Here is an 18,290-nt window from a genome sequence, read left to right on the forward strand (position 1 = left end):
GTAACACCTGTGCTGCCCACATTTACTTACCTGATGATTGGGGTGGTTTTCATGAATGATGTGCGTCAGACCTAAGTGCCTGAACAGTCTTCTCCTCTAACCTTCTCCGTTTTCCCTCCCTTGCTGCATTCCTTCCTGATCTGTCTTCACCTCCGAGGACTGCCGCCTCGCTTTGTTATTCAAGGTACCTCGTGCCTCACCACACCTGCCCTGCCAGGGACTAGGGACTAACCCAGGTGCTGTGCAGGCCCTGCAGCCACGCCGTTGCCTAGGAGACCAACCACAGTTAGCTGGCCCAGATGCACGGCTTGGCTGGTGGGTGCGCCCAGCGGCCAAACTGCATCTCCTGCTTACTTCAGCCACCACCAGAGGGTTTAACGAACTATCTTATAGACCAGCCTTACGGGGACGCTCTAGATGTGTTCATCAGGTACAAGGTGCCACACAGCACTTGGGGTGGTCACATTACCAGCCACGGCCCCTGAGAGAATGCGCTGACCTCACGTGTCCTCTGACTCCCACTGCCTGTATTCTGTAGGTGCCTTGTTCACAGTTTGTCAGTCTTCCTACACAAAACCTATCGGTCTTTTATCATCTTTCCTGTTCAGTACAATCCTGGGTCTTCAGTTGCGTGTTGTGGGAGCGCCAGGCAGTGGTTCAAGGACAGGCAGTGGGGACACGGCGGGGATTAAGATCACGACCAGGATCTGGGAGAGAGCCCTGGGGTTCCCCTTCTCCTGACACAGGCCCAGGCACAGCTTCCCGGGACCGGCGCTGGGCCTGCTGTCTGTCTGTCCACCAAGTGGAGCAGAAATCCCGACAGGACATGTCTCAACTGCAAAACTTCTGTGGCTGCCTGTTTCCCTAATTCTCAGCAGTTGTTTTCCACGCCCCTTTGAGATGGGGTCTGGGGACCATTTAACAAACAGCTGGTGGCCCATCTGTGTAATGCCTGACCCCTCCTCTTACAGGACTCGGGACACCCTTGCACGGCCGCCGACCCTGACAGCTGCTTCCTGCCCGTGTCCCCACAGCACTTCATCGACCTTTTCAAGTTTTAGAGGTGCCTCACCGGCCGCTTCGCTGTCCGAGGGCCGCGTGCCTGCGTCCATGCAGGAGCTGGTCGTAAGTGTCCTTTGTGACGAGCGTCGACTGGGACAGTGACCGGAGGCTGCCGTGGGGAGAGGACGGACAGAGACGCCGCTCCTGGGCGCCCATGGGGAGGGACATGTTGGTGTGTTTTCATCTTTGAAAGGGGACCTGGCCCAGGGACCCAAACAAAATCATTTCAACTTCCTTCTTTAAAAGATTCCTTTCTTCTAAGCATATTAAAATTTTCAACTTTTAATATTTATAAATGTGGTTCAATAGAGAGTCTGGATTTTTAGCAGCACATTCTGTGCTGAACTGACACTTAGGGCCAATAATATGCTTCTTAACTGTCAAATCATAGTTTCCTGATTTTGTAGTAATTGGGGGCGGGGACAGAAAAATCGATCCTTGTAAATACATTGTGCAGAATATTTATTTTTCTTAAGGTGTATTTTAACTGCATGTGGGTTGTGCCCAAGTGACTCCTCTGTGAATGCAAAACGAACCTAGGGAAATATTTGTATACCCGTCCTGGTGTCGAGCGACTGGGGTGTGAATTGTGCAGAATGTCTGTGAACAGCAGATGTGTGAGTGGTGAGGCTGTGCTCCTGGGGCAGATGCCCACTGCAGCACTGGGAGGGGACAGGCCACTACTGAACGTGACGAGTCGGGCAGCCTGACCCTTCTGTATGGAAATCACCTTTACAGACAAGTAATAAGTCCCATTACTGATTCAACTTCGGCAGTTTTGCATCTTAGTGAAAAAGGTAGTTGTAGTGATTCTGATGTCATTTATTTAAACCTTTCAAAGATTGTTTTATTTTTTAAATAATGGATGTCCATTTTAGAAAATTTTGACAGTAAAATTGTGTAAAACAAAACGAAATCACCCATAATCCTGCCGCCCACAGGTAACCGCTTGCTGGAAAGCATGTGACCAGTCACCCCTCAGCAGCTCAGGGGAGAAATGTCTTGCTCTTGTTTTCACCTTTGAATGAAGGTCAGGTGACCCAAGCAAAATCATTTCTGCTTCCCTTCTTTAATCTCTTTCTTCTAAGCATATTAAAATTTGCAGTTTTGCACACTTGTGAGTAAAGACTCTGGGTTTTCAGCAGCACGGTCTGTGCTGAACTGACCCCAGTGGCCAAGAAGAGGCTTCTCTGTTGTCCAATGAGTTTCCCTCTGCATGTGAAGTAGGGACCCGGGGCCTCTGCCTGTGTCCTGGATAACAGCATGTCATAAAACCGTGAGCATCTTGGGTGGCATTTTGATTGCATAACCAGCCTTTTTGTCAAGAGTTTGTGGTTTTCATTGGCCACGTGGTATCACAGAGATTGGACTCAGACTCTCAGGTTGTTTCCAATTTTTGCTGATAACAAAGTAAATCTGTGTTCAGCATCATTGTAATAAACGTTTGTGCATCTGATTTTCTCCTTAAAAGAGGAGAACCAAGGGAATAAGTCAAACAATTTTAAGGAAATTTCCAGATTGCTCATGAAAATAGAAGTTGTTATTATCTTTCTAAGAGATGAACTGTGTTGGATATTACCATTTCTTTTTCTGTTGGTGCTATTTTAATACATGAGGAATGGGATGTGAGGTTCAACATGTCTTCTGTATGTTTATTTACTGACTATTTGTTTTTGTGTTTTTGTTTTCTTTTTGGTAAATTACCTCATGTGTGTTGCCTGTTTTACTTTTGGGGCTTTGGTCTTTTTTTGTATCGATTTTTTAAGAGGATATTAATCTCTTGAAGTCGTCATTCTTTCCCTAAGTAAGAAGATGGATAGAGTGAGGGGAGGAATGCACCTGCCCACTGTCAGCCAACACATGCACCCAGACCCAGACGGCACTGTGCGACGGAACCGAGCTCCGCTTGTCACAAACGTCATGTCTGCTAGCCTCCCGCGTGAGCTGCGAGAGACACCTCAGCTGTGTTGTTTCGGGGATAAAAATTTCACTTTTGATAGTTGTTCGAGAAGTTTGCACAGATGCAAGCAAGTAGCTTTTTACTATTTACAGAGAAAATTCTAATGTCATGAAAATTTTTTAACTTATGGTAAAATACACAACACTTATTATCTGAAGCACTTTTTTCTTTTTCTTTTACATTTTATTGGGGAAGGGGAACAGGACTTTATTGGGGAACAGTGTGTACTTCCAGGCCTTTTTTCCAAGTCAAGTTGTTGTCCTTTCAGTCTTAGTTGTGGAGGGCGCAGCTCAGCTCCAGGTCCAGTTGCTGTTTTCTAGTTGCAGGGGACACTGCCCACCATCCCTTGTGGGAGTCGAGGAATCAAACTGGCAACCTTGTGGTTGAGAGCCCACTGGCCCGTGTGGGATTGGAACCCACAGCCTTCGGAGTTAGGAGCACGGCGCTCTAACCGCCTGAGTCACCGGGCCGGCCTGTCTGAACCATTTTTAAGTGCACAGCTGAGCGGCATTACGTGCATTCTCATCGTTGTGCCACCATCACCACCGTCATCACGTCGAGAGCTTTTCCATCTGGCAAGGAGCCTCTGTCCCCATGAAACAGTCACACCCTCCATCCCTCCCCCACCACCTGCTTCCTGTCTTAGTGAGTGTGACTCCTAGGGACCTCATGTGAGTGGAACCCCACAGCGTTTGTCCTTCTGTGACTGGCTTGTTTCACTCAGCATGGTGCTCTCAAGGTCCACCCATGTTGTAGCAGGTGTCAGGACGTGCTCCCCGTGTAAGGCTGAGTGATGGCCCCTTGTGGGCACCGCATTTTGCTAATCTGCTCCTCCGTCCATGCTCACTGCAGCTGCTCCTACCTTTTGGTGTCTGTGAACAGTGCTGGTGTGAACATGGGTGTGCAAATCTCTCTTCAGGATCCTGCTTTCAGGTCTTTGGGGTGTAACCCCACAAGTAGAATTTTGTTCCGATAAAGACCCAGAAGTGAGACTGCTGGGTCGTACGTTAGTTCCAGCTTTAATTGTTTGAGGGCCCTGCTTACCATTCTCCACAGCGGCTGCACCATCCCCACCAGCGCTGCACGAGGGTCCAGTTTCTCCCCATCCTCGCCAGCGCTTGTTTTCTCGTTTTGTTTTTGTTCTTGTGGAACAGCCATCTTCGTGGGTGTGGCTTTGATGCATGTTCCCCTGATGACAAGTGACACTGCACACATGTCCATCCGGTGCTGACTGGCCTTTGTGTATCTCATTTGGGGAAATGTCTGTTCAAGTCTTTTGCCCATTTTTAAATGGACTTGTGTGTGTTTTTGTTGTTCAGTGGTAGTTCTTTATAGATTCTGGATGCTAACTCCTTCTCAGATACAGATTTGAAAATGCTTCCTCCCGTGGTGGAGGTGGCCCTTCCACTCTGTTCATTGTGTCCTTTGATGCACAGAGGTTTTTACTTTTGATGTAGTCCAGTTTCTCTCTTTTTTTCTTCTCTTGGCTGTTTTTCACGTCATATCCAAAAAATCATTGCCAAATCCAGTGTCGAAGTTTTCCTCCCTGTTTTTTTCTAAAACTTTTATAGTTTTAATTCTTTGATCCATTTTTTGCCTATGGCATAAGGAAGGGACCAAACTTCATTCTTTTGCACGTGGATGTCATTTTCCCTGCATGGTTTGTTAAAAAGACTGTCCTTTCCCCTGTGGAGAATGATCTCAGCACCGTTGTTGGAAATCATTGGACCACATACTCAAAGGTTTCTTTCTGGGCTCTCTGGTCTGTGTGACTGTCCTTATTCTGGGACCACCCTGCTTTCACTGCTGTAGCTGTGCAGTCAGTCTTGACATCAGGAAGTCAGATGCCTCCATTTGGGGTCTCTTGACATTGCATGTGCCGTTTAGGATGGATTTTTCTATTTCTGCCAAAAAACAAAGATGCCATTGTGGCTTGATGGGGATTGCATTGACTCCACTGATGGCTTTGGGTGGTATTGATGATGACATAAAGTCTCCCCTTCCAGGAACACAGATGTCTTTCCATTTATTTGCGTCCTTAATTTCTTTCAGCAATGTTTTTTAGTTTCCAGTGTAAACTCTTTAGCTTCTTCGGTTAAATTTATTCTGAAGTATTTTATTCTTTTCTGTTATAAATGGAATTTTTAACATGTCCTTTTCATATTTCTTATTGCTATTGTGTAGAAACACAATGGTTGTGCCATGTTTTTGTGTTTTGTTGCAGAATCTTGGTGGTTTCCTACTTATAAAATAATGTCTTCTTCCCTTTCAGTTTGGATGGCTTTTATTTCTTTTTCTGTCCTAATTGCTCCGGCTGGGACTGCCAGTACCACGTTGAATAGAAGTGGTGAGAGTGGGCACCCTTACTTGTCCTCATGGTTGTAATGCTGGCTGTGGGCTTTTTATATCACCTTTATTGTGTTGAGGCAGGTGCCTTCCATTCCTTGTTGGGTGTTTTTATGAAGAGGTGTTGAATTTTATCAACTGTTTTTCATGCATCGATTGAAATGTTTTCTCCCTTCATTCTGTTAGTGTGTATTAAAGTGATCAACTTATCAAACAATGGATACTATCGATCCCTCATTGAAAGTGGGGGGTACTAAGTCTGCTGTCACAGTGGCGTTTTCTGTTTCTTTTTCCAGTGTTTACTTCATATATGTAGGATTGCTGACCTTTGGTTCATATATGTTTATAATTATGACTACTTGGTGAATTCTCACCTGGTTTTTTATTTAAACATGAAGATGATGACATTTCAGGGTGTCTGGGGTTACTTCAACATAATGCACTTGGTTGGGGGTAGGGGCACCTATAGATAAAAGTAGATTGGCCAGGAGTTATCCTGGAGGCTGGAAGGATGGCTAACCAGGAGCTTATCTGTGGTTTGTTTGGCACATGGGGAATCGTTTGGGCCTTGCAGGCACATATTCTCTCTTGCAGCCACAGAAAGTCCTACACCAGTGAGTGCTAGTCTTTAGACTTCATGGACATAACCATTGATTGGAGTTGCATGTATTTTTAATGCATCATGATATATTATTAATTACTCTCAATTTTGTTCACCATTTAAAAATGTAAAACAATTCTTAAATGGTGGGCCATATACTTTCTTCTCCTGTGTATATTTGACATTTTCCATTTAAAAACTTAGGTAGCATTACCATTTGATATTTGTTACCCTACTTTTGGATTTGCAGAAAGTAAAGTATGTTCATTGTGAAAAAGTTTTCTTAAACCAATACACAAAATATTTTCTATGCTAACCATAATTCTCCTTTGAGGTAATTATACATATTTGAGCATATCTTTCTAATATTTTATCTTACTACTTTTTGAAGATGCATAAGCTCCCAAATATAAAGTGAGAGAAACAGTTAATATTAGGGTGTACGGTGCCCTCCCCTGCCCTCTGGAGTTTTGTGTCTCCCCTGGAAAGGTGACTTCAGAGGGAACGCTGCCTCTGGTGTCCGCCCACTGGTTCCCAGGGAAACGCTGCCTTACGTGCTTCTGCGTGTTGAGCTTTGAAGTTTTCGTACAGAACAAAAGTTCTTGGCATCTCCTGTGAGGTTACTGTGCCTATTCTAAGCCTCCAGGGAAAAGAGTGTTTTGAAGCCCCAGTCTCTAAAGAAAAACATCACCTCTCAAAAAGGAAACTCAAAGCAAATGGTATTTCCCATCACTTTCCTTCCTTCCAGATTTGTTCAGCTTTTTTGAAAATAGTTAAATTATCTAAATTGCACTTTTAAAAATCATACAAATACTTCTCTAAGACTACAACACTCATTTTGATGTAGCAAGAAAATTACATTTAAAACAGCAGTGATTCTAAAGGGATCAATAATAATCACTTATTTTGAAAGTTGAAATTCTACCCAATCTTTATCATTAAATGAAACTATAACCTGCAATTCTGAAAAACCATGCTGAGACATCAATTTCTGATTACATAAATGTATCCATCCAAATTGATAGCCTGCCATGGACATATCTGAAGGAGATTAAACCATTCTGACCCTGCTGAGACAACAGTGACCAAAAGACAAAGATTATAAATCAGAAACTCAATGAGGATTTACCAAGAAACAGCTTATTGGGGACAGACTGGCCTAAACCCAGAGAGTGGACTTTGAGTGTCAGAACCCTGTAAGAGGAATGGATGGCAAACGTCTGTGAAACACTCGTGAAGGTGGCGGCCACAGCAGTGGCTGGTGGGTGCACGGCACGGAGCGGATGTGCCAGGGCAGCGGGCCTCCTGCCACACCTGCCCCTGACGCGTGAGCGGGCTGAGGTCTTCAGGACGTACTTGGCTGGCCCCGGGCCAGGCAGTTAATACGCCATATCCTGGTTTTGTGGAAAAGAGCTAAAAGGACATTTCCCAGACAATTGGGAAAATTGAAACATCTATGGTGTTAGATGATAGTAGGGAATTAGTAATTTTGTTAGGCGTGCCACTGATATGACAGCTAGTCAGGGGCATATCCTTGTGTACAGAAATGCACGCTGAAAGCATTTAGTGGTGAAATGCCAAAGTCTAATGTGCTTTTAAATGCTTAATTAAATACACAACTCACGTTCCCAATAGTTCACAAATATACACAGACACACACGAACGAAGCAGATACGACCTTCAGCAGTTGGAGGAGGTCAGTGGCTGAGTTTAGGAGTGTCCACTGCACTAGTCTTCCTACTTTTGTGTAACTGTTTTCATAATAAAATATTCTTTTAAAATCGAAATATTTGTCCCCTCCACAAATAAGCTGAAGCAACAAGTGCCAGGTTGACTATGAAAAGTAGCGGCGGTCAGAGGTTTAGGTATGACCGACCGGGCCTCCAGCCAGCACCCCGCTGCTGGCGTCTCAAGTCCCAGGCGGCACACCTGCCCCTTCGTGCAGGAATGGGACACGCTCTGGAGGACAAAATGTGAATGTTAACACGTGCCCTTGCTGTTGTCCTGAGAAACTCGAGCAGAGTGACAAATGCCTGAGATGTGGAGACCTGTCACAACTGGGCCGGCCTTTCTGGTGTGACAATCAGAATGACTGCAGAAGGCCTTCGTCTCCCAGGTGACACCGTACTGGGCTCTGAGCTGGAGGGACCTGGCCTGCTCTCCACAGCTCTGGGGACAAGAGTGCAGGGACACGCAGAGCAAGTGGTGAGCTTCAGGTGTGACAGCTCGGCCTTTGCCCTCGGGGCTGACAGGTTTGGAGCCTGAACCCCACGTAGATGCCCTTTGAAACATTTGCACTAAGGCTGGCTCAGTTAGGTGCCATCTGATTAACATTTTCTTTCCACTCATTTCTCATAGGGATAGACGAGGTCCCAAAAGAACCACTGTTGCCATAGAAACATCTCCAGAACGCTACATTCCACTCAGTTTTCCCTCTCAACCCACGGACCCAGCTCCCACCCCTGCTGGTGACGTCACCTTCCATCAAATCCCACACTCCCAGCACAGACTTTATGGAAAGTCGCAACAAGTGCTCACGGGTGGGGGTGGGTCTCCCCATCCTCCTGGACGGACAGTTGGAAGCCTCGGAGCCATGCTGATGCCCCCATGACCTCCCTGACCCTCACTGGGAGTGAGCCGAGAAATGCAGCCGCTCCACAGGCAGGCCACACCCACTGTACAACCATAGACGGATGTCATCCTCTCTGGACTTTTGAGCCAGTATTTGGATGCAGTCCCTGCGATTCTTAAACCATGTGAGTCCCCCTACGCTGTGCCATTCTTGTCAAGCTGGGGACCAGAACCCAGTGTGGCCCAGGGGGCGTGGCCTGCTGGGTGGGGACTGCACGGTGGCACTGCCGGCCCCCCATGTTTACCAGCTTCCTCTGTAAACGTTTCAGGTGAGTGGCTGGCACTCGAGACAGGAACTCAGGAACTGGAGTCGGGGGCACTGGCCTGCCTCCTCAGAGCCGTTGTCAGCAGGGGCCTGCGGTGGGGCAGGTTTGTGGGGAGACAGGCAGGACATACTCCCAAGGCACGAACCACCTTCTGTTTCTGGGGCAGCAGCCTGTCAGCCCTGGTTTCTGACTGAAGACCTCCCTGCCTGAGACGACGTCAGCCCCGTCTTGCAGGTGGCTGCATGGGGACCAAGGGCAGCCGTTCAGGCCAGTACGGAGGGAGACAAGGGTTTGCCTGGCTCTCTGGAAGGGGTTGGCCTCCCCCACATGGTCCCCGCAGGTCACCGACACCTGTCACTCTATCTGCTGGGGCCTGTGACCACATCCCTGATGGAAGAGAGAAAGTGGCCTTCAGACTTGCCCGCTGGCATTGGGCCAAGGAACTAACAAAGCAGAGAGGCTTCTGGAAGGAGACCTTATCTGGGCGAGGAGGTGGAGGGGTAGTCGGGACGGGCCTCCTGGGGCAGAGGCAGGGCCCAGGAGGAGCATACAGGCAGATCCAACAGGAGGAGCCCAGGCGGACCTGGGAAGACAGGCCTTTCCTGGTGCAGAACCAACGGCCTGGGAAGCCGTCGTCCGGCCACACAGCCACTCCTACCACAGAGACCCAAACCCACACCTGCATGGGGACCCTCTGTAAGGAATGCTTGGACTCCAGGACCAGCCACTCCAGTGACCTAGAGCTGACGCGCCTAATCGATCACACGGCCGCCCCTTTAGTCCCTCTCTGCGAGCAGGCGGCCTCAGTAGACATCCGGCAGAAGCACCAGAAGCAACCCCTGGCTCTCCCGGGGCCCACCTCAGACTCCAGCCCATCTGTCTGAGTCAGGGCTAGGCTTAGGGTTAGTCTCGCTCGCGGCTCCACCGGCCTCATGGGGTCCAAGATCCCCCACAGCCTGCTTTCATTTTCTTTGTGGGTTTGAGCAGAGGGGGGACGTGTCCCGTCAGCAGGATGACCGTGACGATATGGCAGCCGATGGCACAACCCGCATGGTCAGGGGCCTGCTGGGATGCTTAAGCAGGTGGCAGGAACGAGCCACCTTGCTGAGCCCTTGCCCATGGCTCCCAGGACTCCCGCTGGGTGTCTGATGCGGGTGGGTCCACCGTGCAAAGCTGACCAGCGCCGCTCGCACCAGCTCGTGTCCCTGAGTGACCCAGCTCTCCAATACCCAAGGCCGCGGGGAGGGTCCTTTGTGAGCACGGCCACCATGAGACCCAGTGCCGGACAGCCCAGGAAGCCGGTGAGTCCCAGAGCAGCTCTGCTGAGCCCGCCAGCTCCCACCGGTCCGCTCACCGAGGCCCTGGGGGAGACTCACACTGCCACCTGCAGCCGGGCCGCCTCCCGGGCAGCTGACGGTTGTCCATGGCTGTGGTGCCTTCACAACCTGCCCTTCAACAAAGCTCGGCTAGTTAGTCCTTAACCTGGGCAAAGGCGGCAGGCCCAGCTCTGCGCAGCTCAGCCCCCAGGCCCCAGCCTCCCCCACCCCCAGCGGCTGCCTCCTGTCGCTCTTGGTACAAAGTGTCCTAAACGTGCGGGAGTCACTTTGTGTCTCCCTCTGCCTTTTGGTTACAGATGAAATTCAAGACTGACTCACGATGAGGAAAAACCACCTGTGTTCTGCATTTGGCAGCTTCATTTCCTGCTCACGCCGCCTGAGTGCGTCCCGCTGCCTGTAAGTGAGGGACAGGCCCAACGAGGTCCCAGCCGGCCCAGCCTGGTGGCCTCTGCCCTGCCAAGGCCACTCCCTGCTCTGTTCACCACGCAGGACAGCTCGGCTGTGCTGAGTACCACGATGTCGTCTTTCATTCGAAACTACGCTTTTCAGCAACTGGCAAGAGCTAGGACATCACTTTTCTGCTATTAGCTAAGTTGTAACGTCTCATTTCAACGTGATTCTTACTTCGCAGTATCAATCAAAAAGGTGCAAAGTGAAGCTTTTCCTTAAAACAGGTGCATTCTGCAGGTGGGAACTGCAGCTCTTATAGCTCACAGGCAGTGAAAGGGTTAGGAACGAGGCTGTGAAAAGAAGGGGTGCCTGCCCACATCCCGCCCGGGCCTGGGGGGCCTGGGTGACATCGGGAGGCGCTCAGCAGACAGGAAGGTGCTGGGTGAGCGACAGCGCCCACGGGGGAGCCGGCTGCACGGTGGTGACCGCGTGAGCGCCCAGGAAACACTGTGGGGTTTCCTTAGGTTTTTGAAAACTGGAACGCGCTGAAGCCAATCACATGGAGCGTCACTTCACCAGACTCTGCGGCCGTGAGCTTCCCCAGGACTGTGACACAGATGAGCTGGGGCTTCAAGGAACCCGATCAGGCCAGGAGGCCTGGGGGAGGAGCTGGGGTCCTGAAAGCGCATCAGCTCCACAGCGGACCTGCCCTCACTTCCTTTTCCTGAAACTAGGCCCAACTTCCTGTCTCCCTGCCATGAATACCCTCCTTCGTGGCTCACACGCGAATGTGCACCTGGCTCCCGGGGCGGCACCAGCCCTTTTTCTTTTCCCGAATACATCCTTTTGGTGACAGATGTCACCAGTGTCTTGCTGATGACGACGACCAGAGGTCTGGAATTCCAGGCCCCTGAGACCAAGGAGAGCCAGTTACCACCACAGCTCCCACCTGCTGGCTCCACGCTCGCGTCCCCTGTCAGACTAGGGGCAAGTCACACTGGGAAGGAAAGGCAGGGTCTGTCCTCAATGGCAGGGGACCGAGGGGCCCCTCCCTCCCCGCATGTCACTCCTTCAGCCGTCACAGGAAACGTCCAACCACAACGCCAGCATCACGAGGGGCTCCCCTGCTAATCTCACTCAGCACCATCACAGACGCCGTGTCAGTTAGAAAAAGCATCCCGCCAATGTATCTCTTTAAATCTTCCTCAGTGATAATGCCCTGCCTGCTGGTCACTTGTTCAATCATCAATTGAGGAACCACCGCAAAAAACAGAAAGTGGATAAATGGCGGAAAGTCAGTTGGGAGAGGGAAGATAAAGTTCCCTACCTGTGAATACAGCCAGAAAAGAACTGGACGTCAGTGATGCAGGTCCAGGGGTGAGAATCTGAGCCTCGGGGTCTGAAACCGTCATATGGACCCTCAGCGCGTGGGCACGCTAGGCAGGTCTGGAGGCGGCAGGTGAGGGAGGTGACGGGGCTGGCAGGTGGGAGGGGACAGGACACTGGAGGAGTGGCTGTGGGGGGTGTGGGTGTGCTGAGGCCTTGGGAGCAGGGGGCGCTGCAGGGCAGGGTCCCAGGCCTCCTGGGTGACAGCAGTGACAGGCCAACAGATGAGATGTCCAGAGAGTGCAGTGAGGGAAGAGCCAGAGGCAGAAAGCCAGCTACTTGGGACACGCACAGGGGAAAGCAATGCCGGGCGCACTTACCAGCACAGTCCCGGCCAGCGTGGTCCCCAGTTCTTACCGGAACTCAGTCTTCCTCTGACATTCACCTTCTCTTTGAAACCACCACTGCATAAGGGCCCACTGCTTCCGAAAAAGACTTTTTCCTAAGAGATGGCAACCTTTTTAAATGATGAAGAGGAGTAAGTGAAAACGTACTCCCAACACCAGTTGTCTCAGCTGGGTGCCGGAGGGAAAGCTTGCCAAAGGCTCCACCTCATTAAATAATCGACAAATAGAAAACTAGGGGAGGCCGGGTTAGCTCAGTTGGTTACAGCTTGGTGCCAATAACACCAAGGTTGCTGGTTCGATCCCCACATGGGCCACTGTGAGCTGCGCCCTCCCTAAAAAAAAAAAAAAAAAAAAAAAGCAGGGCGTTCCACGGCACAGACGCGGTTATGCACAGACAGTATCAGAAGACAGCCCCAATATGCAAAACACACGCCTGAAAGCTTAGGTTGAAATCACTCATTTATTTATGAAAACATCTACAGCTATTGTTTGCATTTTAAAATGAGGTTTAAAGTGTCAAGAAAAGTGCCATTAGCGCTAAATGATTAAAGTCATCGTAAGCACTGACCTTTAAGTAGATGCCAATAATCATGCAAATAATGAAAGAGGATACAAACGATACTTTTATTTTTAAAAAATCTCAGCATTAAGGATGAATTCTACCTTCTTTGAAGCCAATCACTTTCATAATAAAAAAAATTATAAAACAACAGTAGAAGGAGCACAGACAACCGCTCTTCACACAGTTTTGTTTGTTTACAGAATCCAAACAAAAACCCTAACATCAAAACCACATTTCTCTCAACCTGTGAACAATACAAAGTCGCTTTGGTAAATTCTATCAAGAAAAAATATTTTTCTCCCAAAGCACACCAATAAATATTTATATTAAAATCCACAGACATAGTTATGTTTGATCAGCTACAACAGGAGAAAATTCATTTACATAAATCTCTGCAGATAAGAAAAATGTGATTTACAGTGCATATTCCAATCGCAAGCTGGCTTTGTCTTCCGATTTTTAGAAACCACATTCTGAACTGTTTTGCCGACTACATCCCAGGTGCATCACCGAGGACACTTACAGGCACTTAGCATTACAGCAGCTGGTCACAGGGTCGCCTGGGGACGCTGTTCCCATCTTCACACACCAAACGACTTTCCTGTGCCTCAAGTCAGGATTAGCCAAGGGCAAGCTGCCTGCTGGCTGCACAGGTTGCCGCACGCATGCACGGCGTCTGCACAGCTCAGCAAGCGCTGCTCGGAGGTGGGGGCCAGTCCACACACTGAGCTGTCTACCTGAGGAAACATTTTCAGCTCTGCTATCTTCCCTCCGCATCTCGAACAATACCGCCCCATTTCAAGGTTCCAACACAACTGGATTTTTATTTTAACACCACTCAAAACATGTCCCCCTTTCAAGGCTTGGTCAACTTCTTGTTCTATTAAAAAACGGATGGATGGCTAGATGGTCGATACGTGTAGACAGATGTCGATCTACGATGAACAGATGACACACTGTCAGGAGGCCTGCCAGCAGTGAGCTCACGTCCCAAGGGGGTTTGTGGGGAGCAGCACAGCAGCACCCTGAACCTCGAGGACAGTGTTTTCACAAGAGAAATGCACAGTGTAACCGGAGGTTTTTGTTTTTAATCAAAAGTAACCTATACCTTTTCTTGGAAACCACCATTGCCGAAGATGGGCCCTGTGCCACCTGCGGACGGGAGCTGTCCTAGGGACGGACATCTGGGGTACCTGGTACAGAGCGTCGCTCTGCCAAGGATGGAAAGCAAGTGTGGAGACAGTGACACTCTCAAATGAACCCCAACGCAACGTCTCAGGGATCCAACAGCAATCACAGTAGGATCTCATTTGGAAAAGCAATATCCCGGGTATTATAGAAAAGAGGCACTTCCAGTATTGTATATACAGTTTAACCCTATAACGAGCAAGGCAAAAGAAAGAGCATCAAGTTGCTAAAATTGATCCACACTTTACAGCATTTTTAAATCTGTGATCAAAAAAGAAAAACAAGCCAGCAAGAGCGCCTGTGCGCTCGGGGCCAGGAGACGAGGAATGGCCACCCCACCAAGAGGAGCTGCTCGTCTTCCAGCTTTGTGGTTACCCACGTCAGGGAAATTTCCATGGAACAGAAGCTCGCTGCAGGGAAGTTAGCCTCTGCGAATGTCTTGAAACGAGTCTGCGAGGAGTGGGAGGTGGCTCCTGACTACTGCCAGGTGGCGCAATGTTCCATGTGCAAGATGAATTCCGGGAACCGGCAACACCTCAGAAAGGTGGTGGCAACGTCCTTCAGATGGTGCATGAGAAACCTGAACGAAGGTCTGCTACATCCCAGGACACCCACCTCTCTCACAGGCAAGCTCCAAGATGTGGAGAGCCGGATGATTTTTTGAACTGTCTGTGTGTAGTGACAGGTGCATTTCTGCATCTAATTTGTATGACTGATGGCATGAACGAAGCAGAGTGGACGATTTATCAAGACTGGCGTGACTGGATGAATCACCAGTTCAGCCAAAGCCTTGAGCTGGATGGATCATTTATATCCGAGCCACTCCAGAGAGATGCTTGAGTAGAATATATTCATGGGGAGGGAATGAAGAACAAGGCATCCATCCTGAATATTTAGAAAAGCTTCACTATAAGCATGAAAGCTGCCCCCTGCATAGATTGCCGAAAAACCACTTGAATTATCTACAAGGGCCCATCCTGACACTGGGGGGAACGAAAACTAAGGCAAACACGACAGTCTGGGTGGAAGCGGCAAGGAATTTCTGAGTACTCTATGATCTTGCTGAAGGCTCCAGGCAGGGAAAGGATTCCAGCTTTCTGTATCTTCGTAGCTCCATGTCCATACAAATCTCTTTAGAAAACTCAAGTTTTTAACGATGTTGTTCCAAGAAAACAAAATTTTTTTTTGATGAATCTTACACAAAAATTTGTGAGCAGTTTCTTGTTTCTTTTCCTCCCTTCTTCCCTTTTTTTTTTGTTTTTTTGTTTTGTTTTGTTTAAACCTACCAAGACATTTAATTGTCCCTCACGACAAGTGTGGAGGCCCACAGTTCCAAACGAGCATGGTGGCCGGGCTGCAGCGTGAAGGACCCACCCCGCTATCTCCCCCTTTTCTCCTCCTCCGTGGCTGTTTTCTTTTCCTGGTGCTTCTCGTCTCACTGGTGACCAGTTTCCTTACTGGAAACTAATGTTACATTGTAAATGGTTATGTGTCCGTGTCAATTAGTGCACAAAGTTGGAAGAGGCATTTAAGGAATGTGTAGAAAAGAGATTAAGAAGTTTTAAGTACCCTGGGTGAAGAGCCTGCCCTTCCGCCTTCTGTATGTGACAGAGAAGAGCGGGTTTAGTATTTACTCACTTCCCCGACCGTCACTAGAGTCCAAAGCAGATTCACAGAGCAGGTCAGGCTGTGCTCAGACTGTCGCGGCACAGCCATCACCCACCACGCAATTGTCGCCCTGCCTTCATTTCCCCATCTGGGTTGTGGGTGAGGCGTCATGTTTTTGCAGGGGGTTTCGGATGATTAAAAAGGAAATGTTTCTGTATTTAAGGGGTAACTGAAATTTATTACATGTGTAAACGATTTAATTTAGATGGACCTTAAAATAGCTAACTGCTTTCTCCCTTCTCAGACCAATTGTTTTCAAATGAATATTACTGTTGTAGTTAAAAGACTGGTTTGAAGTATAATTGTCTAAATCATCTGAGGTGCAAGTATAATTTTCCCTACATTTCTTCTCATTGTTATCGATAAAACGTTAGTGGAACCTAGCGAGGGTTAGTGTTTCCATTTTACTCCTTACTGATGCTGAACTGGGAACAATTGCTCTTTTATCACACTTACGCTTCGTGAGAAGTCAAAGGAGAAACTGGACACGAGGCAGGTTCTCTTCCCGCGGCTGCTCATTCAGTCCCGGTGGGCTGCCCTGGGGTTAGTCAGGCGGCGTGCGCTTCTAAAGACACACATCTCCGCGCTGCTTCACCTCTGCAGGCTTACACCTTGAGTTTCCTCTCCTTTAAGAGAAATTACTGATACAAACGATCTTGCTTTATGTCATAGATCTTGAAATCATTTTTGAATGTATATTAGGAAATATGTATTAGTAAAGAAGACAAAGGGTAAAAGAAAAAGAAAACAAATGTTTGGAAGAAAATAAAGATCAGTATTTCAAAGTTCAGAAGTGGAAACAAAACCTCGTGTCAGCAGCGCTGTCACCTACGTGGCGGCCTTTCCACGCTTCATCATAAGTAACCTCTGTTTTTCTGGAAATTGGTTTGTTCACATACCTTGAAAGTTAATATGAAGGAAAGTTTGATTTTCTGAGTGAACACGATTTGACCCCTGCGTCCTGGGCTCTGACTGCACACGGCTCCACTGCAGGGAAGCATCGCGTCACCAAGGGTGGATGGCACAGACAGTGTGTGGCCAACGGCGGCTCCTACCTGGTGCCGCAGGGGACAGCCTCAGAAACTCCCGTGTCCAGGGCCAGAAGCACGTGGCACACAGGTGTGGACGCGGCCACAGGAAGGCAGCCGGGCGTGGGCCCACATGCCCGGCAAGCCGTCAGCTTTGGAGTTTCCTGACTGCACATGAACGTGAAAGTCCAACAGGACACGGACAAGACTGACAGTGCGACACACGATGAAAAACACCGACACAGCAAACCGCAGAAGTCTGAACGAAACGGGACACGGAGCTGCGAAATTAGGCAGGTTTTGGTTTGGAAAAGCTTGGGACCTGAAGCTCCGCCCAGTGTCCCCGTGACGTCACTCCAGCTGCTCCCAGTCGTCGGTCAGGTGGCCTTTGCTCTGGCGCCGGATGCTGACCAGCCGCCCGGCCGACCGGAGGCTCCAGCGGGAGGCACCCGCAGAGCCGGCCAGGCTGCTGTACCGGGCAGAGCCCTTGCCACCCTCCTCCCAGCCTGGCCAGGATGCGTGGTCACTCACGGGGTCACCTGACTCGGCTGCCACGTCTTCAGGAGTGAGTTTTGGGGGCTCCCAACCTTCAATCTCGTCTGGTTTCTTAGACTGTGTGTTCTGTTTTAAAACCAAATTGTCCCAAAATCCAGATTTCTTCTCGGTCTTCAACTCTTCTTTTAGTCGTAAGTTAGTTCTGGGGGAGACAAAAGAGTTAAGTGTTGGTCACCCCATGAAATCAGGGCCTCAAATTCTGCCCATTTGATAAACACAAGTTCTTTTTCTAAAGCAATATAAATGTAAATCGTGTAGAAAGCTAACGCAAATCTGTATGTAAAATTCTAATGTTAAAATAAGAAGAAATCAGTCACTGCACAGTGTTAACAAAGGTCACGAAAGCTGCACAGTTCGCAACACAGACACCGGGTGTCAGACAAGAAGCCATGAGAGACCCTCGGGCCGGCGTGACCGAACCACAGGAAAGGGGATCAGGGTCCAAACTAGAACGTGGAGGCCGCTCCATCCATCTGGTCGGCGTTCGGCGGGCGCCGTGCCCAGCACGCCAGCCTCGAGCACTCAGCAGGCTGAACAGTAACAGGCCTTCAAAACCCCGTCAACCGGGAGGAAGCACAGCAGGGGCGGCGGCCGTGTGGTGGGGACAGATCCCGGCAGCCGACTGCTGGGGCCCAGACAACGAACGGCCAGGCCTCAGCCTGGGACGTCTCACTCAACCGGACTGAGGGGCCAGCACGCAGGAATTTCAAGGCCCCCGGAGACGCTGACACGAGGCCCACACAGACGGTCCCCACAGGACGGCGGCAGCTCCTTCACCTCAGGGCAGCACAGTCGTCACATTTAGGCCCAAAGGACCCTTCACATCAAACACAGGCCACTTCTGTTTTCTAAATCCTCTCGCAGTGTATGAACCAGGCCTTTGTGTTTTTAACTTCTGGATTTTCTGAAACTACTTGGTGTCTCAAGCACGGCCTCAGCGTTATGGCTGGCGGCTTCACCGAG

At 49.3% G+C, this 18,290-nt stretch overlaps 2 protein-coding genes and 1 pseudogene across 12 annotated transcripts in view; 2 read left to right on the forward strand and 1 right to left on the reverse strand.

Annotated features, from left to right (window-relative positions):
• FBXO25 (F-box protein 25) overlaps positions 1-12,083 on the forward strand; it is a 66,153-nt gene extending 54,070 nt beyond the window's left edge. For 6 of the 11 annotated variants that reach the window (XM_033105235.1, XM_033105232.1, XM_033105233.1 and 3 more), the window contains 2 exons: positions 158-184; positions 972-3,265. In XM_033105235.1, coding sequence (XP_032961126.1) covers positions 158-184; positions 972-1,061 — 117 coding nt within the window. In that variant the 3' untranslated portion in view covers positions 1,062-3,265. Of the gene's footprint in view, positions 1-157; positions 185-971; positions 3,266-8,327; positions 10,431-10,499 lie in introns of those variants that run through there. The other 5 variants (XM_033105227.1, XM_033105230.1, XM_033105229.1 and 2 more) reach the window with 3 other exon arrangements.
• A 2,252-nt stretch (positions 12,084-14,335) lies between these two features.
• LOC117021823 (deoxycytidine kinase-like) lies at positions 14,336-15,344 on the forward strand (annotated as a pseudogene).
• Positions 15,345-15,490: 146 nt separating this feature from the next.
• The window catches only part of TDRP (testis development related protein), a 30,081-nt gene continuing 27,281 nt past the window's right edge, over positions 15,491-18,290 (reverse strand). Inside the window, exon 3 of the mRNA XM_033105236.1 lies at positions 15,491-17,469. Within this exon, the coding sequence (XP_032961127.1) occupies positions 17,124-17,469 (346 nt within the window). The 3' untranslated portion in view covers positions 15,491-17,123. The remainder of the gene's footprint in view (positions 17,470-18,290) is intronic.

This window comes from Rhinolophus ferrumequinum, chromosome 4, assembly GCF_004115265.2.
Source record: "Rhinolophus ferrumequinum isolate MPI-CBG mRhiFer1 chromosome 4, mRhiFer1_v1.p, whole genome shotgun sequence".
NCBI lineage: Eukaryota > Metazoa > Chordata > Mammalia > Chiroptera > Rhinolophidae > Rhinolophus > Rhinolophus ferrumequinum.